We start from the raw sequence: 26,453 nt of genomic DNA, 5'->3' as shown, positions 1-26,453 counted from the left end.
GAGAGCAGGCCAGAAGCAGTGCGGGGTCCTCTTTGGATGAACGGCGGTCAGGATGACCAGCAGGGAACGTTCTGGAGGAATGCTTACACTACTGTCGAGATGCCAGGGCTCTGGGGCCTTTTCTCTCACCCAGTGGAGCTGTGGACAGGTGCCAGTGCCAGTGCCAGGGTGGGAGCTGTTGTGGGAAAAGGTGTTCACAGAGAGGTGCCCTTGACTTGGCCTTAGATGATGGCAGCAGCCAAGGAACCCCGGGATGCTTTGCTCAGGAGCGTCCTCTTGTGTTTGCAGACTGTGCTGGATGCAAGGAGGAGATCAAGCATGGCCAGTCACTCCTGGCACTGGACAAGCAGTGGCACGTCAGCTGTTTCAAATGCCAGACCTGCAGCGTGATCCTCACCGGGGAGTACATCAGCAAGTGGGTTTCCCTCCCCTGCCCCACCTGGCTGCCTGCCCCACCTGGCCCTCGCCTGAATCTCTAGCAGCGACTCCATTTCCATCCAGCTACCACATTTCAGCCACAAACAGCATCTCACCCACCCTTGGGTGGGTTTCCTGTGCCTGAGATGCTCTTCTCCCTTCTTCACATCTTCCTTCCTTCCCTCTGGTCTCAGGACCCACCGTCTCCTCAGACATGGCCTCATATCACCTCTTACCTCCTCTGGTCCCCCAATAGTGGTCCTCATAGTGCCTTATTTCCTTCATCCAGGCTAACACCATTTGCATCTATATATCTACCCATGTTAACTTTTCAATGAGGATGATAATACTAGCTACATTTATTGAGTTTTTATTACATACCAGGAACATACTAACTGCTATATATGGAGTATCACATTAAGCCCCATATCTACCCTTATGAAGTATTTATCCCCATTTTAAAAGCTGTGGAAACTGAGGCTCAGCGGAGTAAGTAACTTGCTCTCGTGATAATACTTAATGTCTGTCCTCACCAGGGCAGGGACTTTGTTTTGTTCACTGCTGCCTTTAGCACAGTGCCCAACCATAGTCAATGGCATAGCTGTTGAAGGGATTTAATCAAGGTGGGAGGAGGTGATGGGCACACCAGGTTTTCAGGAGAGAGGGCCCAGCTCCTGGCAGCCTGCAGCCCTAGACAAGCCCCCTTCCTGCGAGGTCTCGTGACCACATCTATATACTCAAGTACCTAAAAGAAATTATGGCCATAGACGCTCACAGCTTTGAGACTTTACGCCCCAGACACCTCCTAGATATCACTCTCTGGCCCGATGCTAGGACAGAGCAAGCATGTCAAGTACCGCATGCATGGTCAGTGCTGTCAAGAGAGTTATAGCCTAATAAGGGAGATAAGATATATACATAAAAAATGATGACCCCAGGGGATATGTAGTAGGGAGCACTCAAGAGAAGTTGTATTCCTGATGACCTTTTTGATCATAAGTGACAGGAAACCTAACTCAAATTCACTTAAGAGCAAAAATTGAAGTTTACTGACTCATAGCGATGGGAAGGCCAGAGGCATACCAGCTTCCAACATGGCTGGATCCAGGGGCTTAAAGATGCCATCGGCAATTTAGCAGTGTCTCTCTCTGTCTCTCTGTCTCTCTGTCTCTCTGTCTCTCTGTCTCTCTCTCTCTCAGCTCTGCTTTCTTCTGTGTTGAATTTATTCTCAAGTAGGCCCTCTCCAAATAGTAAGATGACCACCAGCAACTCTAAGCTTTCTTTCTATCAGCTTTGCAAGCCCAGCAGAGAGAAAGCCCGCTTTCACAGGAACTCCAGCAAAAGTCCCACAGCTTCCTCGTACTTGGCCACCCCTGGGTCACATGCTCACTCCTGACCAATCACTGTCCAGGAGGACATGGCCCCTAGAGCCAGAGAACAGCCCTGAGTGGCCCCAGTAACTGCAAGTGGAGGGGGTGGCGAGGCACTGCTCCTGGCAGAAGGAGAGATGGATGCTGGCCAGACAGCTCTGGTCTGTGTCCGCAGACCAAGGGAAGGGCTGGGAATATTCAGGGAAAGGAAGGTTTGCTTCTAACTAGCCAGAGTGGAATCAGAAATCTGCAAGAGCTTCATGAAAGATGGCTGTATCTGAGCTGAACCTTGGAAAGGGGGATACAACTTGAAAATACAAAGAAGGGAAGCTTCTAGGCAGAGCCCTGCCTGGGCATAGGTAGGGAGGTGGGGGGCACATCCATCCTGTTTGCTGGAGCTCAAGTGAGTGCTCAGGTGCAGCAGAGTCCAAGGCTGCAGAGGTGATCTCAGGTCGCACTGCTGAGACCATATGGAATGCCACGCTGGTAGGATTTTAGCATTCCCTTCTGGGCTTGCCAAGTAAGGAGTGCCCTTAGTGGGTCGCCAGCCAGTAGTCCTTGAGTCTGGGAGCCTAAGTCAGAGTTCTCTGCGGGGAGGAGGGCTTTGCCCAGAGCTCCTCTCAAGGAGGCCCAGCCTGGACCACCCGCTGCGCCTCGGGCCTCTGCAGCCCAGCTCCGGGCCCCGCGCCCGCCTGCCAGCAGAGCGGCAGGCAGTCAGAGGCACTGACTCTGGCGTCGATGCCCAGGTGGAAGAAGCCCGGCCTGCATGACCTCACTTAATTTGAGTCTCAGTTTCCTCATTTATAAGACATGGAGATAAAAAGATGACCCACCTCACAGGTTGTGTTGTATAAAGGCTGAGATCTGTGGTTCATACCTAATAAGTACCCAGTAAATCTCAATTTTATTTTCTGCTTCTTTTGAGAATTATGTGTATTTCAAATTCCCCAAGACCTTACCAACCCACATGAGGTGGTGCTGGCATTTATACCCACATTTTGCTGACTCATTGTCCCTACCTCCTGACAAATGACTTTATCCCCCTGCAGAGCCACCCACACACACACACAGTAGAAGGGTGGAAGGGACAGGGGGAGGCTTGTCTCATGGACCCCAAACAGCAGCCTCACCTCCAGACTTTGCTGAGCATCGGCCCTCACTGCTGCCTCTCCTTCGGGAAAACACCGACTGCCCTGCTGCCTAGGGTGTGCTCCCAGTCACCCTGACATGGCAACAACTTGGAGATGGGACAATGACATGCTTGTCCTGCAGGTCTTTCTGTGTATGAGCCATATTGTTACACCCAAAAGTGGGGGAAATGTTCCCCTCCTCTCACAGATGTCATCAGCACTTCAGAGAGATGTCATCAGACCTCGTCCTTGGAGTTAGGGAGGGCACAGGGCTGAACCAAACACTCTGATGTTCCCAGCTGTCTCCACATTGGCCATTGATGGCTGGGCCCTTCACGTCTTCCTTAAAGACCCCTTTCTCTCACCAACCATGGGGGCTCCTTTGCCAGCCACTTGCCAAGTGCTCAGTGCAGGCCAGCATTGTGCTGAGCCCTAGGACACACTGGAGTTGTGTCCTTTGATCCTCACGAAAATTTGGGTGAGAAAACAGACCACCTGGGGATGAATCCAGCTCTAGGACCCACGAGTTGGCTTTTCTCCTCCACACGACAGGGGGACCGACAGTTCCGACTTCACAGGGCTGCCTTAAGGATTAAATGAAATAATCTATGTAACATACCGTCAGAGAGCCCGCTCTACACCAAGCAATAAACGTCCGTGGCTATTAGTGGTGGGGGCAGTATCAGAGTAACTAACAACAACCTTACTGCTGCCTGACCAGTTATGAGCACTGGGCAAAACGGAGCACAGAGGAGGTGGTCGGAAGGGGTTCCTGTTCTCTGCTGATCCAGGAGCACAGCCAGATGAGTCTCTTACCACAGGTGAAATTTTTAATTAGAAGAGGAGCCCTTAAGGATATGCAAAAAATTGATCACATTGATTACCTCCTGGTTTTCCTGGAAGAGAAGCTGGGAGGGGCTGGGAGGAGGATTACGACTTTTTCCTCTATGCCTTTGTAATGTGCCAAAGGCAAATACGAGTATTACCGATGGTAAATAAAATAACTCTTAATAAATTTTTAAATAATTTTTTTTAAAGAGCCCTTTGAGATAAAGAAAAAAATGGGCCTGGAGAACCTATGGGGAGGGGAAGAAAGAGAGTAAAAGAGGAACAGCTGGCCAGCAGCTGGCCAGTGGTTCCCAGGCAACCTTCCTCAGGGAGGCTGTCAAAATGCAGATTCTTGGGCCCCTGTGGGTTGATTCCATAGATCTTAGAGGTGTCTGGGGAGTTCTCACTCTTAACATGCTTCTAAGCCTGGCCCAGTCCCCATCAGCTGCAGGTCCTGGAACTCTACATCACCCCCCAGACCCCTCAACGCCCTCTTCTTGTGTGGATTTCCTCTTGCAGGGATGGCGTTCCATACTGCGAGTCTGACTACCACTCCCAGTTTGGCATTAAATGCGAGACATGTGACCGATACATCAGCGGCAGGGTCTTGGAGGTGAGTGGGTACAAGTAACTGTGAAGGTGTTTGAGCAGAATGGCCTGTGACTCTAAAAAAGTCATCACTGAGGATGAAAAAAGTCACTCCACCCCCCTCTTCCCCCTCCCCCATTTCCTCTTCCTCAGCTGAGCATGCTACTTGACCTTGAGCAGATAACTTGTCTCTCTGGTACGTCCAAAATGAGAAGCTGAACAAAATTATTCCTGGTTCAAAAATACTGTGATGGGAATATGAGTAATCTATGAGACCCAGGTAGTTTACTAGGGAGTGATGATTACGATTTTCTTCTCAACCTACTAGAGGATGGGAGAGCTCTTTTTTTTTTTTTTTAAGCATTTGGTAAATGTGCTGATTTAAGAACCAGCTTGTCTAGCAGCCTGCTCCCTAAGCCCTTCTCTGGCTGGTCCATCGCCATGGCAACAGCTCTCCTCCACCTCCAGTGCGCAGCTTGCTCTGCCAGTGAGAGACAACTTGCAGCTCCCTGGCTGAGCCCCTGTCTGAGCTCCCTGTCCACTGGCCTTCCTGGCCTTCCTTCCCACACCTGCGGGTCCAGGAAGCCATCTATGCTTTGGGACCACCTACCTTAATGAATTAGAAACAGGAAAGAGTTTGGTGTAAAGGAAAAACAATAGCCTAAAAGCAGGAACACTTGGGTTCTAATATTCACTCAAGTGCTAATTCATGCTCGGATTGGAGGTAAATATCTTTGCTTTTTTAGGCCTCAGTTTTCCCATCTGACAGTGGCTGGGGGGCAGCACACTGGCTCAGCTCTTGCAAACATTCTGACAGATGTGGCCAGTGGGTTGCTGGAGTCAGCACTGTGTGAGGGAGGATGCTGCGGCCACATCTGGGCTCAGCAGGAGAGAAGACCAGGAAAGGACTCTGAGGAGATGCACTGAAGCTGAGCCCAAAGGATGAGGAGGCTGCCAGGTGAAAAACTAGAGGAAGAATGAGCTTGACCCATTCAGGAAACAGAGAAAAAGGCCAGTGTGCAATGGGAAGCCAATGGGAAAGTTTTAAACCAAGGAGCAACACGATAAGATTATGTTTTTAAAAGACTGTAGGGAGTCAGAGAGAATAGGATAAACAAATGCACAGAGCTGATAAACTATTAAGCGTTTCCAAGGAGCCTGGGAGCGCAACATGGAAGATAAGCCATGAAACAGAGCACAGGTAGAGTCCTGGGCCCAGGTGTCTGAAAGCTCGATACCAGGGTGGGGAGTGTGAATGTAATTCACTTGGTGACAGGGGGCTGCAGGAAGACCTAGCAGAAGTGACCTGCTTGGAGCTGCACCTTCGAGAGGATAATAGGATGGACATGGGCAAAATTTGAAGGAAAGAAACTGGATATAGGAGACCAGCGAGGAGGCCATGACCCCGCAGGAGGGACTTAGGAGGCACAGTGGCAGCGGAAAGGCCAAACACCCTGTCCCTGAGATCACAGAGATTGAATTCCAGTAACTCCACAACTGTGAGGCGACTGGTAGACATGAGAGGGAAGAGGCCAAGGGTTGCGCCAAAGCGTCAAGCCTGGGTGAGAGGGGTGCAGCGTTGCCCTCTGCAGACCTGGCGGGGGGTGGGGGGAGGTGCAGGGAAAGAAGCTGGCCTGCGCAGAGACGCCGGGAGCTCGTCTGGGGCAGGTTGTGACTGAAATTCCAGGGGGTTTCAGGAGGACAGTTAGAAATGCGGATCCGAGCTCAGAGACAAAGTCCAGGCCTAGAGGGACCAATCTAAAAAATGCTTGGGTTTGAGTAATTGTGCCGTGGGAGTCACAGGATTTTGGAGAGAGGGAGGGGGGCTGAAGGCAGCCTCAGGGGTTAGGCCTCACAGGTCGTGGGAGGAGACAGGGAGTTACCAGAGAAAGAGGAAGCGTAGTCAGGGCTTTGGGGGTGAACGGGGTGGGGGCAGTGAGAGGCCAGGCGAGGTCGTACCAAGTGGCGGTCAGATTCTGCATGCAGTTAGGAGCCTCGTGGGCTGTGAAAGGCTCTCGGTGTGGCGAGAGCCACCTGCAGGAGAATCATTTGTTGGGTGTACAAGATGGTGTGGGAGAGGCATCCACGTGGTAGTGGGGCGAAGGGTCAGTGGGATGGGAGACCATAAAAGTGGACTCTTCTTTCAAGAAGGAAGAAAACTGGTTACACGCAGGGCTGCACATGGGAATTTGTCCCAGCATTTCCAAGCTGCTCTGAAATTGTGTCAGTGGTGGCTGACTTCCCCTGCCTGTTACTGTCTGTCAGCATCATGGGAGCCTCCTTTTCTCAGGAAGCTGTTGTGACTCTGTTTCAATTGATTCCACTTGTACGAGGCTCCATTAGCATCTTAGACCTATTGATTTTTTTTTCTTAGAGCTGGAAGAGACTTTTAGCAATCAGCTAGTTCACCCTCTTCATTTTACAGATGAGAAAAGTGAGCCCCGAGACCTGGGATGCGTTTCCAAGGTCACATGCCATATTTCTGGCGGAGAGCGAGCACCATCTAGCACTCCAGGCTCCTGTATCCCACACCGCCGCCCACCGCAGGGGCCTCTGCAGTGACGTTATGTCATGAAAACACATTGCTGGGGTGAAACAGACTTGAGTCCCTATTTTACCACGTCTAGCCATGAAACCTTAAGCAAGTCACGCTTTCTGAGTCTCAGCGTCTTTATCTATCAATGGAGATTACTACTGTTACTTAACTCCTACTGGCAATATATCTATATACACTTTTATTTCACACTAACATAATGGATATGTTAGTGTGAAAGAACAGAAAATAAACACGCGCACGCACACACACACACACACACACAAACACACACGCATGCCTCTGCTTCTGGTTCCTGGCACAGAGCTCCTAAAACCCTTGTAATTTCCTAAATGATAAGAGCACTAGGAGCAATTTTTGTCCTAATATTTGGTCTTTGATCCCTGACTCCAAGCTCCTAAGTCCCTTGGAATTTCCTGGGTTATAAGAGGGTCTTTTGTTCTAAATAGGTGGCTCTTGGTGGGCTCCTCGACAGGGGCCAGTCACCAGACAGACTAAGCCGTGATTAGATACTTGGAACTTTCAGCCCCACCCCACCTCCTCCCGGAAGGGGCGTGGGTCTGGAGGTGGACTTAATCATCGTCAGCTCAGTGACCATGCCTATGCGATGAAGCCTCCAGTGTCCCAAAACCACAGGGTCCAGAGAGCGTCCAGGGCGGCAAGCGTGTGGAGGTGCTGGGAGGGAGAGCGGTGCCCGAGGGTGAGGAGGCTCCTCACCTAACAGACCTTGCGCTAAGCATTGCTTCTACCTGGGGGTTCATCTGCGTCCTTTATCATGTCCTTGTATAATAGATTGGTAAACATAAGCATTCCCCTGAGTACTGCGAGCTATTCCAGCAAATTATAAAGCCCAAGTTGGGGGTTGTGAGAACCCCTATTTAGAGTCAAAAGTACAGGTGACAACCTGGGACTTTAGAGTGGTGTTAGAAGTGTGTGTGTTGGGGACAAGGAGCCAGGCCTGTGGGACTGAGCCCTTAACCTGTGGGGTCTGAGTCTCTCTCCAGGTAGACAGTGTCAGAATTGAGTTAAATTGTAGGACACCCAGCCGATATCGCAGAGAATTGCTCGGCGGAGGGAAAAGAAACCCTCACACATCTACGAGTGTGGTAGTAGTGTGAGAGTAAGGGAGACACACACAAGTGTGTTTTTCCTTTATAGATAGTTGGGACTTTTTTTGGTTGCAAGTGCAGAAACTATATTTAAATGGCTCAGGCCAAAAAGGAAATTTATTGGCTCCCATACTAAAGAGCCCAGGAGTAGTCTAGCTTCAGGCACAGCTGGATCCAGGGCTCAAACAAATGCACTCAAAATATCTCCCCATCTTGGCTCCACTTTCTTCCGTGTTGGCTTTATTCTCAGGAAGGCCCTCCTTCACGATGGGGAAGCTGGGACACCAGTCACTCCAGGCTGACATCCTTCCTATCAGCCAGCATCCCCAGTGGGAGGAGAGCTTCTCTTTCCCCAGAGCTCAACAAACATCCTGGGACTAACTCGTACTAGATAATGGCGGGCTCATCTCTGAACCAGTATCTGGGACCAGAGCTGGAATAGGCTTATCGGTGGGGTCAGCCCTCCTTCACCACAGGGGCTGACATGGGGAATGAGAAGTCCCATCCAGGAAAGGCCAGATGCTATTTCTGGAAGAAGGAGGAAGGATGTTGGCCAGGAAAAACAACAGTTGCCCACTACAGGGCCCAGCACATTGCCAGGTACACAATAGGCACTTAATTAAATTCCGTTTCCCCTTCCCATTCCCTCCCCAGGCCACCCACAATCCCTTCCTCGGTGACAGAGCTGTGTGTCCTGAGTGCCTGTCACACTCCTTCCTTCCTAGTCTGTGCCCTCACCAAGGAGAACCATGGACCTGCGCCCTTGTGCTGCTTTCCTTACCTTGTGTATGGTTCTCAGTCCCCTCTGACATGGCCCCATTTTTCAGGTACTAGATCTTTGCCCTATTTCTTTACCGTTCTCATGCCTTCAGTTTGTTAACAGACATAATATCTCATCTTGACTCATAGATGTGGTTTCCCTACGCTGGTGCCCGCTGCTCTGGCAGCCTCCCTTCCCCCCTTGCTCGTTCCCCTTCGCCTCAGGTTGTTTTCAATGCCATCCACGGCCAGGGTGCCGAGATGGGTGCAAAGCCTCTTTCAGCGGTGGCTGGATGGTGGGGCATGACATTTAGGAAGATGCCAAGCTTCAGTTTTGCCAATGGGCTCTGCCACCCTGGAAAAACAGGTCTATAATTCAAACGAAAAGGAGACACAGAGTAGGAAGAGGCTACTAATTAAGCCGATTATCCCTGTCGTGGTACGGGAGAAGCAGTGCCAGGATGTCTCCGCTTAGGAAAACAGCAGGCTCCTTCCAAAGTTTGAACACAGTTTGCTTTGATGACGATAAAGACATTTTATCATTGGCGGGAGCCACACAAACCACCAAGACTAAAACAAGGAACATTGGAGGGTTCTTTTTTTCCTTTTTAAAAAATCTGTCCTTTTCACATTCTTGCTAAGCATTTAGACTAAATCAAGTATTTCCAGAATATGCAAGCCTATGCCCAAACACTCCCCCCTCTACTAGCAAAAAAGGTTTGGAAATAGGCCTTCACCATTATGCAATTATAATTTTTGAATTGGAAGGACCTCATTAGCATCAGACCAAGTGATGGCTTGGGCATTAGGGAGGTGCTTTAACAGCCCCTCCCAACAGCCATCAATTTCCCCCAGGCTTATCCCCCCCAAGAAAACCTTGCCCTGACTGCAAAATATACCTTCAGAACAAGCCCCACCTTCCAACCCAACCACAGCACCAAGCTCCTCCCCTGTAGAAATTCCGGAGCTGCCACTGAAGCCTCCAGCCCCCTTGGCTGGGACTGTAGGGTCAGAACCGTAGGCGTGGGGGTGAGGGCTGGGCTGGTGCCTGGCCCACGAGAGTCCAGCGCCAACATTGCTACTGGCTTCAGCGAGACCTCGAGTCACAACCTTCTCTGAAGCTATTTCTTCCCCTACAGGAGAATTTGTAGCTGCGAGTCATTTTCATTTTTACTTCAAATAAGAGTAGAGCAGTGAAGTGGGCATAGGGGAGGGGCCCACCCAAGGCCAGAGTGGGGAGAGCTGAGGATGGGGTGGAGGTGCCCAGGCACAACAGTCAGGGGAGTGGCCTGTGGGTCAGAGGCTCCCAACGGGTCCTGACTTTGTAGGTGCCTTTATTCGCCCACTGTGTGCTAAAAGTCTGGCCTTCTCATGCCACTCTCACAGTTGATGTTGTGCCTATGAACCTCATGTACTCTTTCTTAACTAATACTTTAACGTGTCTTTAAGTTGGCTCACTTACATATAAGGAAACTTACATAGCATAACAGGAGAACCAGGGTCACTTACCATATTGCTCATAACCAAAAATAAATAGAGTTCTAGCTAGATTCTATTGCTTGTGAGGCTCCAAGTCTCACACCTGTTCTCATTTTTTAAAAGGTGGATTAGTAAGTTGGGATAGATGTTAAAGTCATACTGCACCAAACTGGTACTTTCTCCTTGAAAAGAAAAAAGAGATCTCTTTTCTTTTTCATTGGTCCAATGTTATTAAATCCTGGGTCCATGCACCATTTAAAATCATCTGCTGTCCCACTAGTGGTAAAGGCCCCAAGAAGGAGCCCCTGGTGGGATGTCCTCAAAGCAAGATCGTTTCCTTGTCGGGAAAGGAGGTGGGACCGGTAGCCTCCAAAGGGCCTTTCTATTGCAAGAATAGACGTGCAGGCGTCCAGAGAAGCCCACTGGACTGCCACAAGGGACCCATGGTGTAGAATTACCAAGTTTCCTCATGGACTTTAGATAGTTCTGGACTCCCCTGGGTAGCCTCCCATCCAACCTAAGGGCCATGAAGACGCCAACAACACCAATGTGCCCAGGAAATGTTCAAACCCAACCAGCCCCACCGGACAACAGCCCCAGGTCTGACCTCCTATTTCTCCTTTTTACCGCCATAGGCAGGAGGGAAGCACTACCACCCAACCTGTGCCAGGTGTGTACGCTGCCACCAAATGTTCACTGAAGGGGAGGAGATGTACCTCACAGGTAAGCAAACCTGACACTTGGTAAGGCGTTCCGATCCACACATGACTGGAAAGGAGATACAACCTCCTTTTATTTCAGTGTTATCTTTGCTTTTGGCTCATCCTCAAATTTGCGATTAACTCGCCCCTCTCTGGGTGGTTCGGGAAAGTTGCCGGTGTGGCTAATATGAAGTGACATGTAATCTGCCTCCCATCCCTGTGCGCCTCCACCGGCTGCTTGGCTGGCCTGCTTCCCTGGCAGTGCTCTGAGCAGACTCCCCTGGCTCTGCCCGGGGGCGGGAGGCTGAGCTGAACAAGGCCGAGGGGTCAGAAAACCTCAGAGGGCAGCCTGAGTTGCAGTGTCTGCGGCACCTCCCCTCCCTTCTCCTCGTGCCTCAGAATATCACACCAGGCTGCTGCCTGTCTTCCTGTGGACTCTCAGGAGGTACAAAAAGGAAAGGGAGGGATATAGCAGCCTCTTAGAAGCAAATCGGGGCTGCTTTCCCTCCACCGTGCCCAGGGTCCAGCCCTCTGGCTCCAGGATTCTTGCAACGGTCTCCGAAGCAGTCTCCAGACTCTGTTCCATCCTCCGCATTCTGCGCAGTCCGTCATCTGAGAGCATCACAGTGTTCTCCTCACAGCCCTGTTCAGAGGTCTGCAGGGCCCCTCCTTACCCACCAGTTTAGCCTAGCATTTAGGACCCTCTCATGAGGTCTCAAACTGCCTGCCTTGACTTGAACCCACCCAACACTTAAGCTGCCAAATTTCAATTGTTTCTTCATCCATTCAACAACTATTTCCTGAGCCCCTACCACGTACAGGCTCTGCACTGGGGGCACAGTGAGTTCCAACCACAGCCCTACCCTCGTTGCCCTCCAGTGCGGGAGGCGGCTCGTAGTCCACAATCACACAAATAATAGTCATCCCGGGTAAGGGCTGTGAGGGGCAGCAGAATGGGACAATGAGAGCACATAACAGGCTGGGGCAGGGCATCAGGAAAGTTTCCCAGAGAAGGAGCTGGGGCAGGGGTCTGAAGGAAGAGTGGGTGTTAACTGGGCAAAGAGGGGAGGGAGGGGTGCACCAACGTGTGGGGATAGAATCTGCCAGGCTCTGAAGCGGGTACAGAAATGGCAGGTGTTGGAGACCTGGAGGAACCAGTGTGCTGGGGTTCAGAGGCAGGTGGGCGGGAGCAGACCAGGCCTGCCCTGTGGCTAGGATGGTGTTCCGCCCCTCAGATGAACTCATGGCCCTCATGCCTCCGGGTTTTGTTTGCATGCCTTGTCTTCAATAAGAAAACTTCTCTTCCCATGCCTCCTTTGGAAATCCTAGGCCCAGTTTAGTCACTACCCACTTCATAAACCCCGCAGACGTCCCCAACCCCCACCCCAACGACTTAACACACTCCCTCCTCCTTGAGTCCCCACACCCCTGTTTACACCTGGTCCCCTCCAGCTTGCATTAGAGTTTTGGCCTGCTCCCTGAGAGTCCTTGCTTCTGACATTGGCCCAACAAGCGCTCATTCTACAGGTGTTCCTTGTTGGCTGAACTGCTATGACTAGCCATTTCCAGATGTGTGAACAGCTGTCTTAGGAAGGAGTGAGGGGCCTTCCTCCTGGCTTCCCTGCAGTGCAGCTCTAAGGCCAGGCAGCTAGTTGCACAGAGTGTCTTCCTACCAAGCTTGTTATAGCCACAAATGCCCAGGTCCAGGAGTTCCTGCAAGATAAAATGAGTCCCTTTGCCTAGAACAGGATTTCTCAACCACAGCACAGTTGACATTCTGGGCCAGATAATTCTTTGGTATGGAGACTGTCCTGTGCATTGCTGGGTATTTTGTAGCATCCCTGGCCTCTACAGATGAGATGCCAATAATGTACCCCCTTCCCATTGTGACAACTAGAAATATCTCAGACATTGCTAAGTGTCTCCTGGAGGCAAAATCATCCTTGGTTAAGAACCACAGACCTAGAGCTATTTGACAGAATCTTTTACCATCTGCTCAATGGTTGGAGCAGAAATTCCTATGTTGAATTGGCTAGGTGACCATCCCTAAAATGCTGTGACTCTACAACAACTTACTTGTGTGTATAGTCACACAAGGGCTAGAGGTAGGAGGATCCCAGAAGTCACTTGAGACTGTAAAGCAACAACCCCCATTATATAGATAGGAAAAGTGAGGCCCAGAGGGAGGAATAGGGTTGCATGAGAACCAGAGCATGCAGAGACAGAGCAGGAAGGGCCTTATAACTCCGACTCCAGGGGTCTCTGCATCCCACCTCCTGGGACCCAGGTCCTGCCTGCTCACTCAGGCCCCTGCAAGGACCAGCCCTCCCACTTCCCATAAGCGTCGACCCCTCGGGGCCTGGGCCCCTGAACAGTCTCTGCTGCAGGACCCTGTGCTATGTGCTAGGAAGCCCATCTGAGTCTCCGCAAACGGCACACTGTCTTTATGGGCCCTGACCACCTCGGGAATCTGGACTTGGCACTTGGTTTGAAAATCGATTGTATGGCATTCCTCTCTCCCTTCCTGGGTGAACACACTTCCTAGTGTTGAGACTGCCCCCACATTCACATCTGTAGAGTAATCAACATTTTCACCTTCCTGCCTGAATTTCCAATCCTAATCTTCCCCTATTGGGTGCTTTCAGTCCCGCTCCACCACTTCCTAAGTTTTGACCTTGAGCGAGTCTCTTAGCTCTCTGAACCTAGATTCCTAGCCTGTCAAATCAGCTCTTAACAGTCCTTGTATGTAGAGGTCTGCTAAGTTCCTGACACACGGTAGCCTCTTAGTTCATTCATGTTACAAATATCTATTGAGCATTGCCTGTGGGCTCAGTACTGCAGCAGTGAGCAAGCCAGACAAGTCCCTGCACCCATGGAGCTCCCGGCCTCCTGTGTCGGTGTCCTCCAAGCCCAGCTTGTGACCAGAACTTACAGAATGCTGAAAGAGCTAAGTGATGAAGTGGACAGCTTTGTGATGGTGAGAGAGGATGTGCAATCAAGCCTGGGGCACGAATGCCTCCAGGAGGCAGGAGGTATTCTTGGTGGCAAGAGGCCTGTCACCCTTCCCCTTAATTATCCCCATCTCTACCCTTCTGGCTCCTGGGAGAGTGGGAGTAATTGCAGGGCCTTCAAGGACCTGACTTGAGAGAAGCTGAGTGGTCCTGGAATGAGGGGGACCAGCTGTCCGAAGCTAGAGTCATGCTGACTTGGGCTGTGGGCGTTTGGGGGAGGGGTGTTAGCCACAGGCAGCGGGGACGGGGGTGGGGTGCAGATTCTGCTCCTACTGAGAGCTGGCCCTGTGGCTGACTTGGGCACCCTCCCAAGATGGGGGCAGCAGAAATTGAAATGATATTCCCCAGAAATGGCAAGAAAACTGTCCTCCTAGGCAGCGCAGGAGTGGTGAGAACTGGCTTAGAGCCCGGATTCCGGGGTTCAGGGGTCAGCACTTTCGCTAATGGGCTGTGACCTTAAGAGGTAACTTCTTTCTCTGGTCTCTTCCTTCACCTATTAAAATGAGGATAATTACAATGTCTTTCGTTCATCCGGAGGCCATGCTCTGTGGCAAGCTCTCTGTGATGCGCTGGGTGCTTGGAGGTGCACAAGGCAGGAGTACTTCCTTCCAGGGTGAGGTGTGCTGTCAGGAAGGGGAGACAGACTCGACTCAAACAGAAGCACAAATACTCAATGACAGGCTGTGCTAAGTGCGGTGAAGGGGGAATTTGGGAATAATGGAGCGTGTTTTAAGGCTCCTGATCCAGTCAAGATCTTGCCAGTGAGTAGGAGGTGGGAGGGTGAAGAAGGGAAGGAAGACTGTGGAGGCAGAGCGAAGAGCAGGTGCAGACGCCCACGGTGGGAGGAAGCACTGCCTAGTGGAGAAATCGAGGCAGGCCCACACACCCAGAGCTCTGAGGACAAGCGTACTCCACAACGTCCTCCTGAATATTCCGGGAGATCGGTGTGAGGGTGCTGAGTGCCCACAGAGCGACACACGGGAGAGACCGTGTTAGGAAGCCCACAAAGTGCATACACCCAGGCTGCCAGCTCCACAGCCAGACACCGAATGCACGGCGCTGGCAACCGGGCCTCGGGAGGGTCTCTTGGTCAGGTTATTTGTGTTCTGCCTGATGTGCAATGGCTTTCTGAAGGGCTCTAATTGGGAAAAGTCTGACATCTGTCTGGATGAGAAGCTCCGAGGCCCCAGGAGACAAGAGCAAGTTTCCTTTTATTTAAATTCTGTTGTGCATTCAGTCTTTTAACTGTTTTTGTAAAGATGCCAAATTTCTAATCTGTTTGTTGTCTAACCCTTCATTTGGGCTTCACCAGGGAATTAGGTCACTGATTTTGTGCAGCAAGATAACAGCCAAAATGCTGCAGGTTCAGGGCAACGCTTATGCTAAAGTCACAAAGGTTACAGTTGCTGGACCAGCAGCAGTTTTTCAAAACCCAGAATGTGGTTCATGAGAGATTTCACTCTTGTTCTAAATGTGCCTATACACAAGAAAAAGGAAAAGTAAGCTTTTCTTCTCTCCTTCTGTCTACACTAAATGCCCGCTGTTTTGAGGGCCTGAGAAGAAAATAGCACTGGAAACAGGAGGTCAGCTGTACATTTTAAGCAGGTCCCTGTTATCATTTGTGTATTTAATTAATCTCACCAGGCAGAAAGTCATTTATGAAATCCTAGGACAAACTGTGCTCTGCTAAGGAAAATATTATAACAAATTATAGGTCCTGCTAATAATAGTAATAATAATAATTATAACAACAGCAAATAAAATGTCATCAGCTGGTATTTGTCAAGCAACTTACTATGTGCCACACTGAGTTTTAAATGCAATATCCCATTTTGTCATCTCAGCCCTATGAACCAAAGTCCTTAGTACCTGCACTTCAGACAATAAGAAAGTTTAGAGAGGTTTATGTCCCTGGGCCAAGGTTTGTTTAAGTCTGTTTTCTTTTATTTATTATTAAAATTCTCTACCTGTGTTTCACAGTTGGCCTTCTGAACTTGATGAATCCCCTGAAATTACTTGCTGAAGTCTGTGTGTGGGTGTGTTTCTTTAAGGAGAGGGTCCTAGCTTTCATCCAATTTTCAGGTGTCCAGGGCCCAAAATAAAGTGAAAAGCCTTAGTTCTGTGTTAATGCAAATCCAAAATGGTGTTCTGAAAGCTTCTTTTGATAATTACACAAAACCCTTCACTTGTATAACTGAGTCTATTTCAGATTATGTATTTTTTAATAGTTCAGATAATACAACATCCTGGGACCAGGTACCTTCCTGGCACAGTTGGGTTGGTATTTCGCTGAGGCCTCACTGTCCTCTGACAAGGACCACATAAGCGGTTCACTACGCTGACAGAAGTCCAGGAGAGCCGTCACCCATTGTCATGGATTGTGACATGCCACCTCTCATCACACTGCACTTTAAAAGGCAGTAGCGTAATATTGGTTGCTATTATTTACTAATTTAGCATTGTTATTTTAAATTGGATCTCTCCACTGACAGCTTAGGTTGTAGGAGTTATGCTTAAAAACTTTAAATCTTATGTTTTCCCAATCCTGCTATAATTTTAGATTCTTCAAATATATCCTGCTACTGTGCTAAATTGATATTTCCTAAAGTCTGACTCTACAAGCGTATTTAATTTTAAACAGAGTATATTTTAATTTTTAATGAGCTGCATTTTTTTTTATTTTTAGGGTTACCAAACATCTTGAATCCTATAATACTATAGTATCGTAGTTTTAAGTTTGTATTTCAGGATCTGTTTCCAACTTGCTCCTCCCAAGTTACCACTGACTCAAGATGATGTGACCATTTTCTCACCAGTTACATGTCACATCCACTTCACCAGCCAATTTGTCCATGTTGATCGAAATTAGGTCCAGAGTAGCAATTTCCCTGGTTGCTTCCTCTATTTTCAGGGAAACAAAATTGCCTGCCGGGCAAGTCAAGAACTTGTCAGATACTGGCGTTTTGGCTCAATGAGATGTTTTATTAGTCTGGACTTTTTAGGTGGCAGAAACCCAACTCAAACAACATTAGGCAAAAGAGGACTGAACAGCTCACATAACTGGGAAGCCCCAAGCAACGGCACAGCTGGGTTGAGAGGCCCACGGTGTCAGCAGGTGGGGGTTCTCCCTGCTGCTTTTCGTGTGTGGCCTCAGGCTTCTCCTGCCCCAGACCGGCTGCCTCCATGGGGGGGAAGAAGGGCAGGGCCAGCCCCAGCCACCACAGCTGCAGATGGGCAGCGCGCCCTGCCAGCTTCATCAGCAATGTATCGGAGAGACTCCAAGAAGCCTGGCTTTGGTCATATGCTCACACCCAGGCCAGGGCAGGGAGGCAACAACGAATGGGTCAGCCAGACATCTAAGCTCCCTAAACCCCAATCTGCCCATCTGAGAAGAGGAATAATCACAGGCCCCACATCACCAAACTGTTGGGAGGATTAAAGGAGTGAACGGGTGGTGAAGGCTTAGCACAGAGCCTGGCCCCGCCGGCTGTGCCAGCCTGCGCTCGTGATCAACACCCAGGAATGCAGACATGGCAGTTCCCCATGGTGCCCTGCATGAGTGAATGCTGGCTTTTGTCAATATTGTCATTGCTATTAATAACAGTAGCATGTGTGCTCATAAATGGCATTATTATTTATCATGATCATTTTTATGGTCATTATTATCAAATTACTTAACATTTTTTAGTTAAGTACGGTTGTTATAAAGTGTATAGCACAAGAGCTGGCATAGACTCTCTCTAAATATTAGTTATAATAGTAACAATAAGAATAATAAAAATACTTAGTGCCTGACGCATACGAAGCACTCAACATATTTTGTTGACTGTCCTATCGGGTGTCTTCAGCAGTTCCTCTTTCCTGTGACTTACTCTGTGCTACCATTCCCCTTTCCTCGTCCCACTTCATATCCTCCATGGTAACCAGCTTCACCATAACTAAACAGGCTTGCTCCTCTGCCTCTTTATTAAGCTTCAAGCCCTCTTGACCATGTCAGCTGAGGCAAGCTGGTCTCTTCCACTTCTCTCGAGGTGCCCTCATCCCTGGGCACAAGCCCAACCTCCCAGACGGACACGCTGGCAGCCAAGTCAGGCTTCTGCTTAGTGACTCCACCTGCACAGACAGTCCTCTGCTTGCTGCAAGTCCCTTGCTCACCTGGGGCCCCAGCAGGATTAGGAAAGTAAACCCCACCCACCACCCTGCAAGTCTTTCCCTACTGCTTTCCCCTTAACTGGATCCGGATCCTGGCAAACAGGGGGTTTTTTTGGTAAGGGAGAAAAAGTAATGATGACAGAAACAGCTAACACTTATGTCACACCTAGTCAAAGGCAGCCACTGTCCTAAGAAAGTGCTCTGCATGTACAGTGGTCCACTAGTATCTGCCGGGCATACATTCCAAAACGCCCCGTGGATGCCTGAAACTGCGAATAATACTGAAACCTATATACACTATGTTTTCCCTATATATGCATACCTATGAAAAATTCGTATAACGTAAAATGAACCACTTGAAAGTGTACACTTCAGTGACATTTAGTACATTCACAATGCTGTGAACACTAGCTAGTGCCAAAAACATTTTCCTCACCCCAAAAGGAAACCTGTACCCATTAAGCAATTGCTGCTCGTATCCTTTCGCCCTAATGCCTGGCAACCACCAATCTGCTTCCTGTTCCTATAGATTTACCTAGATATTTTGGATATTTCATGTAGATGGAATCATATGATATGTGGCTTTTCATGCCTGGCTGCTTTTTCTAAGTTCATCTGTGTTGTAGCATATATCAATGCTTTGTTCCTTTTTCTGGCAGAATAATATTTCATTCTATGGATACACCACACTTGTTTATCTGGGAGGAGATTTTAAAGAAGCCGTCCCAAGGTCCTAGCAGGTCTATGTCACTAAGGTAGTGCTGCCCACATAAAGGCAGAACTCAGAAATTTCACCCTATGACGGCTAAGAGAAATCCAGATAAGAAATCTGCTGTAACAGAACAGGCCGACGAGGATGGGGGTTGAAAACTCAACCACCTGCTTAACCTGCTTAAATGAGGGAGCAGGGCCAGGAGACAGCCAGCAGGGAGGGTCACTGGCCACCTACAGGGTCTCAGAGCATTTTCATTCAAAAATATTTACGAAAACACTGAGCTGCCCAAACAGAGCCCTCAGTGGGCCAGCTTCAGCCGCTGCTCTGTTTGGAACCTCAGAGGGGCCTTCCAGGAGACTATGGCACCAGCTCCAGTTTTGGCATGAAATATCCACTAATGCAAAAAAATAAAAGAGTTGCCAAATTGAATTTCAGCGTCCAACAGAGAGGTGAGTGGGTTCCCAAACATGAAATAAGTCCCAAATGTTACAGGTGCTCTAGCCAGTCAGATAAGACTGAACGCTGATTCTGCGAGGGATCATAAACAGCCTGAATTCCTGGCTCAGGGACAGTTTTACAGAATTAGATCTCTATCTCTGATTCAGCTGATTACAGAGATGGCTAATCCTTCACTTCCATAACCTTTACAGAAGGCTTTAACTGCGGAACCTGGAAGTGTAGGAGACAGTCTCAAAGGATGAGAGGGTGACTCGTGGAACCAGGAGCCTAGCAAACGAAACAATGTTGAATGTTTACAAGAAGTTAAAGAGTCCTGTCTTGTAAAATTGATTTCTCTATCCCATGACATCCCAAGGGAACAAATTTGGAGTGTTAACCACTATTTAGCCCTGCGGCTCTCCAATCTACAGTCATAAATCATCTGGGGAGCTTATTAAATTCCCAGATTTCCAGGGCCTACCTCCAGGAAATTGGCTTGGGGGGGGGGGCCTCTGGGGCCTAGGAATCTGCATTTTACCAGGCTGCTGGGCAGGTGGGCCACAAGTCACACTTTGACACACCCCAAGCTAGTGGATGTTCTCGAGGACACTCACTCTGAAATCATAGCTGTCAAATCAGAGTCCAGATTCTACCACTTGTCCAAATCTCTAAGCCTGGCTTAAAGAATTCAACCGTCCTAAAATAGCATATCATGCTTCTTTTGTTGATGCATTCACTCAGTGACTATTAATTAAGGATCTGCAGTCTCTGCAGGTATATCTGTAGATAAGAGAGATACGAATCCTGCTGCATATAGAACTTACATTCTAGTCAAGATCATTGGATAGGAGTAAATAATTATCCTTCCATACAGAGAAGCCTGTTAAGATGGAAACATAAAATCTCCACAGTTAGAAGTTAGAGGTTAGAAGGGATAGTAAACGTTCACAAGCGTAACTACCACAGGATGCATCTTCTCAACAATATTCCTGCTGAGCATTTACACACCCAATATGTGCTTCAATACTTACAGGGACTGGAAGCCCACTCGCAGCATGAGCCCATTCAAACTTCAGATATTAAATTTTCCTTCCCTGAAACTTTTGCCTTTGATCCTTGTTCTCCTTTACAAAACATAACGAATGAATTCATCCCTCTTCCACAGAGAAGCATTAAAATATTTTTTAAAAATCCTTTTCACCCTTCTGTTATGGTTGCCATCATCTTCTGGGTGCATATCACTGTGTCTTTTTGGATAGGAGTAAACACAAAGGTGGGGTCCAACCAGTCATTCATCCGTTCCTTTATGAAACCCACGTGAGCCAAGTGCAGTTTTAGGCTGTGGGGATAGAGCTCATCGAAGAGAACAACCTCCCTCTTCACCCTGGGTGTTCCCTTTGTGGCTGTGTCACATTGGAGAGCTATTAAGTAAAGGCAGAAGCTCAGCTGACTACAATTTCATAGGGGTCTTCGAGGACAAATCGTTTTTCCTTACCTTCATTTATCTAAGTTTATTCCCAACTACCAAAACATTTCTCCCATCTTTAAATGATATTCTGCCAACTCCCAAACTCTTTTTTTTTTTTTTTTTTTCATATTCAGGTCTATTTTCTTTCTCCCTTTTGATTCTAACCCTTCACATCTTATAAACCTGCTCTCCCGTGTGCGGAGTGCTGAAGCCCTTTGCGGCTCAGCTTTATTTCAGAACAGATATGTCAGTGACATAGGGAGACCATCTCATCCCACCCCTTCCCTTTACACATGGTTTCCCCCCATGAGAACTTGTGCCTGACCTTTTACCTTTCCTATGCCTCTTTCACCTAATCTTTTGACCTTAGACATCTGTGTCCACCTCATCCATTTCCTACAGTGACGTGAAACACGTGCTTCCTCCCAGAGCCACAGTGGTAAACAACTCCTTCTGGTTTAGCAGCAACTCAGAGAGGGCCTGGAAATGCTCTCTCTAATAACTCCTCAAAGCAAGGATCCCCACCCACCGCTTCGTAGTAGACACACCCTGAGGTTGCTGGATCAAGCCGCAGACCCAGAGTCCCTCTACTGGGCTCTGAGAGCCATTGCACTTCATGTAGAGGGAATTAAAGTCGTGTTGAATCATTAGGGAACACCCAAGAACGTCAGCAAACAAGAATCTAAGATCCCTATCCCACAAATGACAAAATGGCCCTAAAATTAGAATTTTGGAGATAAAAATTATCTTCAGGACCATCCAAATCCTACCTCGTTGTTATTCAGATGAGAAAACTGGGACCCATAAAGAGGAGGTGTTAGGGGCTGAGTAGAAACAAGGAAGAGCCCAGGGCTTCTTATATCTGTCCATCTTGTCTTCACTTTGCTTTCGGGTCTAACTGTTCAACCTTAAACCAACCCCCTGTCACTGAGCCAGTATTCCAGGCCTCGGGTTCCAGGCAACGAACCGTAATGGTGAGTATATCCTAAAAAAGTAAGACAAACAAATGCCATCTGGGTGCTCAGGAATCTAGCCATTTGCTGGCCCCTTTCCTTCTAGGGCTGGTTACAAAAGGAATGGCACCAATGGGATAATATGTTCCTATTTTTTTCTTCTAATCCAGGACACCTGTCCCTTCTTTGGGGAATGTGTAATATTTGGGGCTCCTTTCCAACATGTGACTGGCCACCTGTTGTTCATGCCTTTCCAAATTGGCCTCTCAGTTTGGGGCTGGCCAACTGGTTTCCCCCCCACAATCAAATGCAATATACTAAATTTGAAGAGTCTGAAGTCCCTCAGGAATTAGCAGGTCAAGACAATGCTCTTAAGCAGAATAGACATCATGACACTTCTTCCCCTTACATGTGATAGCTCTTGTAGGCTGTCATAAGTCTTTGAAGAGAAAGGAAGGCTGGAATTCACCACAGTCTGTCTGTCACTTTATTTCACCTCCACTGGCGTTCATTTATTCAACATACGTTTATTGACCACCTGCTATATGTCACTCACTGCCAATCGTCCACTCATCTCCTCACCCACAAACATTTACAGAGACTCCGCTGACAGCGAAGTCCCATGCTGGATGTTGTGGGAGATCCAGCAATGAATAAGGCCCAGCTCCTGCCTAGAAGGAGCTCTTAATTTAGTTGGGGTGATAAATCCTCAGGCTACTATGATTTAAGGCCAGATGCGTTGATAGAGATACAAAGAACTATGGATCACAGAGGAGAGAGTAATCACGCTCAGCTGGCAGGTAAGAAAGTTTGCAAGAAGATGTCATGTGAAACGTCGAACTTAAGGAATGGGTAGGCTTTGGACAGGCAGAAAGAATGCATGGGTGGTTGAGTCCATGGAGCAGCAGAGAGCCAGGAAAACCAGGGGTCCTCCTGGTGCTGTGTAGGGCACACAGGTTGTTGATGGAGTAAATGGAGGTGGGGAGGTGGGGAAGAGACTTCAATGCTGACAGGTGTGGAAGGTCTGAGCCTCTGTTACTTTCCTGGCCCCCTAGGTTCTGAGGTTTGGCACCCAATCTGCAAACAGGCAGCCCGGGCAGAGAAGAAGCTAAAGGTAGGCCAGCCCAGCTACTTTTTGCTATGGGTTGCAGGGGCTGTGCTTTAGCGGAAACTCATTCCTTAGTGGGCATGTTCCCAAATGTGTGCTTGTATCCTTGGATTTCCTTAGTGGTAACACCCACCTCAGGGGGCTTTTGAGGGGATTGATACAGATGTGAGAGCATTTTGAAAACTGTACAGCAATGTCTTAATGTGAGTTTTTAAGTGTTTCTGGGGGGAGGCTATGCCCTAACCATTGCTTACCAAGATGGCAGCCTCTCTGATGTACACCAGCCTAAGGTCACTTACTAAAATAATAGTTAATATTGTCACAGGGATTGAGAGTCTGCCAAAGATCTTCACAGTCACTGTCTGATTTGATTTCTTTCACGCTATGGGGCACGTGGGGCAAGGAATTTTATCTTTGCTTTGCTTGTGAGAAAACCAAGGTCTAAAGAAGGCAGCCATTTGCCCACAGAAATGCAACCAGGCGGAACACAGCCAGAGTCCCCAGGCACATGCTGGACCAGCTGAGGTCCTCGCCCTCTGAATGGCTGGGCTCTGACAAGCACCAGAGGGTCCTGTGACTCTGGATTCTTGATCCAAGAACCGCAAGGAGGGGCTCACTCCGTTCCCAGGGCCTTGGTGCTGGGGAGGAGACATCTGGAGTGTGTGCTGGAGGACACTCAGTGACCTCCAAGGTGCCCTCTGGCCCTCAGATACCAACTTGGTCCCTTGGGACTGTATTAAAAGTCACCTGCTAGAGTCTCAGCTAAAAACACGTGTGTACAATTTCTGATCAGCTGGTGAAATGTTGTCTCTTTTGCCGCCTCATCCATCTAACGTAAGTTTTGGGAAAGAGCCACTTCATTGATACATAATTTTTTGAGCCATGAGGTTTTTTTTCCTTATTTCTTCCAAGGCCTCTCCTTTTGAAGGTGTAGGAAGACCTAATAGTCCTTTTCTTTCTCAATTTCCTCCTCTGTGGTGGCATTTCTCAAATTTTAGTCATCCGTCCATAAAACCCTGATAACCCTGATGCTTTCTGCCATATCTATGTGCCACTTGTATCAGTATATACTTAATATTTTTCTTTTTTTCAAATCAACTCACTACTTTTTACTTAACTAAATTTTAAAATAAAGCTTTGTATCATCAAATGGAAAACCAGTATTACTTGCTATAAATAGAAGGTAACTGTAAAGTAAATTCGATGAAAATGAAATAATTCTTAAGAATACATCTTGGAAAGTCCAGCTAAGTCATGCTGCCTGTGCTCTCTTCGTTAAAAAGGTGGGGCGGGGGGGATGGGGAATTAGCAATTGTCAAGACAGCTGTTGAATTGTATTAGCAGCAAACTAAGACTTCCTCCTTGATCTGAGAGATTGAAATAGAATTTTACATTTTATTCTGTCACTCTAGGACTCCGTATTATCAAATGTTCCACCTAAATTTATCTCCCCAGAGCCACACTCATTCATAACCCACGGTTTGGGAAACACTGCTGTGTAGCCCCACTTAGAATGCTTTAAATTGTAGGACAAGAGATCTGAAAGCGAATTTAGCAATCCCTAAGACCCGCTTCTTCATTGCACAGATGAGGAATTCGAGATCCCTAAAATCACACCATTTATTAGTGGTCCCTGGTGTCCAATCTGTTTACTTTTTAACTACAACACACTGTCACTCCCTGAGATGCACTACAATTGACATAGTGTTGTTCTGCTAAGGAAGCCATTAGTCCATCATTTCCATTGTTTAGAGAAAGATTTTTTATCACTGAGGTTGAGGTCAATTTGCAATGGATATACCATAAACAATCAGTATATTATGCAATTACATGAAGTTTAACCTACTTTTATATTTTGTACAATATAAACAAACTACTAAGGGATGAGTGCTAACCAATTTTATTCATTTACAGTAAATACATTATTGACTGGGATTACCCCAAATAAAAAGTTTTATGAATAACTCCTTATCTCAAAGGCCAATGACATATATGTAAAAAAACAAATTCGCATTCAGTCCAACAGCCTGAAATCTGTGCACTTCTGATTTCATTCAGACATTGCTTTAAAAGACAGAAAATAAAGAAAAAGTACAGAAATAGCCAGAGAGTGCTTCTAATATCATTGCTAATGTTCCCTGAAAAGCTGTGTTCTCATACCCCGTCTCCCCTTCCCACCAAGTCGGAGCGCGGCTTCTCACCCCTCCTGTCCTGTCTCCCCCACAGCACCGGCGGACGTCTGAAACTTCCATCTCACCCCCTGGATCCAGCATTGGGTCACCCAACCGAGTCATCTGCGTATGTATTACTTTTTGGCCACCGCAAGGACTTTCTTATCCCCCATCCTGGGATCTAAAGAGGTTTGAAGGACAGCTGTCAGGTTTCCAACCAAATGATAGCTACTATTATCTGGTGTGGCCTGTCATGTGCTGGGCTCTGTGCTAGGTCCTGAGGATACAGTGGGGGACAGGGAGAGACAGCTCCCGCCCTTGGGGAGCACACAGCTTAGTAAACACAGGCTTGCAGGGATAATACCGAGATCAGTAGGAACACGAGCAAGTGCAGCAACATCAGGAGCCCTTGATGAGCCCTGAAAGCAGCGCATCCTTCCCCATCACTTGCCTGAGACAAGGGCAAGAGAAACTTTGGGATCAGAGCACTATTCACAGTGGGTATTGGGTAGGATATCAATGTGGAGACAGTGGTATGTGATAAAGAGGCAGAAAGGAGGAAGAAGCCATGTGAATGTGGACACATAGCCAGAAAGGATTTGCAAACATAAAGAAGAGCTTTCTAATCATGTGAGAAGTCCAAGGATGGAGTGAACCCTGGGCATGTGTCTGAGCTCTTGTCCCTAAAGGCGTTCAAACACAGAGATTCTCATCATTGCCAGGGATGTGGCAAAAGGGACAAGAGTTGAGTTAGAGGACCTCAGATGTCCCTTAGATATGTAATGTATTCATTCATTTATTCTTCCATTCATTCAGCAAATGCATGCTGAGTGTCTGCTCCACTACATGCTGTGCTCTGCACTGGGGAGACGGTGGTCACCTGCACCGGCATGAAGTGTAACACGGAGTTCATAATTCTGTGTATAATCAGGTGCAGTTCTGATAAAGTGCTAGGAAGAAAAAGCACAGGGTGCTCTGATGGTGCTGCAGATGAGCCGAGGGACCTGGCAGTCCAGGACCGATTGGGAGAAGAATCCGAGGAAGAAACGTTTAAGCTCAAACTTAAGAGATAAACAGAAGAAAGATAAAGGAGGTGGGGGAGGCAGCGCCAGGGAGGACCACGAAGAGCAGAGGTGGGTCCTGACAGTAAGCGAACCTCAGACTGGCTGACTCCAGACTTCCAGCCCTTCTCAAGTCCAAGGAGCCAAGACGAGCAGAGTTGGGGGGAGTAAGTGTCTAGAGCAGGGGACCCTAATAAGAAGCTCTAGAGATGGTCCTCAATCCAGCCAGCCCTGGGTGGGCCCTGCCCATCATTGCTAGATCATTATTTTACTCCAAAGACACATCCAGTTTCCTCCTTGATCGCTGCATAATACCATCGATGGGACTGTTTCCTTTCCTTTCTTCCTCTGTTCAAATGAAAAAAAAAAAGATGTAATAGTAATCATTGACTGCAACTCCAATATGGGTCAATACTGCCATGTGGCTCCCACAAAAGACAA

The 26,453-nt window shown here is 48.2% G+C and overlaps 1 protein-coding gene across 4 annotated transcripts in view; it reads left to right on the top strand.

Moving 5' to 3' along the window:
- Window positions 1–26,453, top strand: part of ABLIM3 (actin binding LIM protein family member 3) — a 100,291-nt gene that overhangs the window by 51,928 nt on the left and 21,910 nt on the right. For all 4 annotated transcript variants that reach the window (XR_008528709.1, XM_054568209.1, XM_054568206.1 and 1 more), the window contains 5 exons: window positions 289–415; window positions 4,265–4,358; window positions 10,870–10,957; window positions 22,728–22,786; window positions 25,007–25,078. Coding sequence is in view for 3 of the 4 variants with exons in the window: in XM_054568209.1 (XP_054424184.1) it covers window positions 289–415; window positions 4,265–4,358; window positions 10,870–10,957; window positions 22,728–22,786; window positions 25,007–25,078 (440 nt within the window). In the remaining variant the exon portion in view is untranslated. The remainder of the gene's footprint in view (window positions 1–288; window positions 416–4,264; window positions 4,359–10,869; window positions 10,958–22,727; window positions 22,787–25,006; window positions 25,079–26,453) is intronic.

The sequence above is a fragment of the Pteronotus mesoamericanus genome, unplaced genomic scaffold (genome assembly GCF_021234165.1).
Source record: "Pteronotus mesoamericanus isolate MK-2021 breed Mesoamerican mustached bat unplaced genomic scaffold, CSHL_Meso_final contig_2, whole genome shotgun sequence".
Lineage (NCBI taxonomy): Eukaryota > Metazoa > Chordata > Mammalia > Chiroptera > Mormoopidae > Pteronotus > Pteronotus mesoamericanus.
Note: the sequence above shows the minus strand (reverse complement) of the source record. Positions and strands in the feature narration are given on the sequence as shown.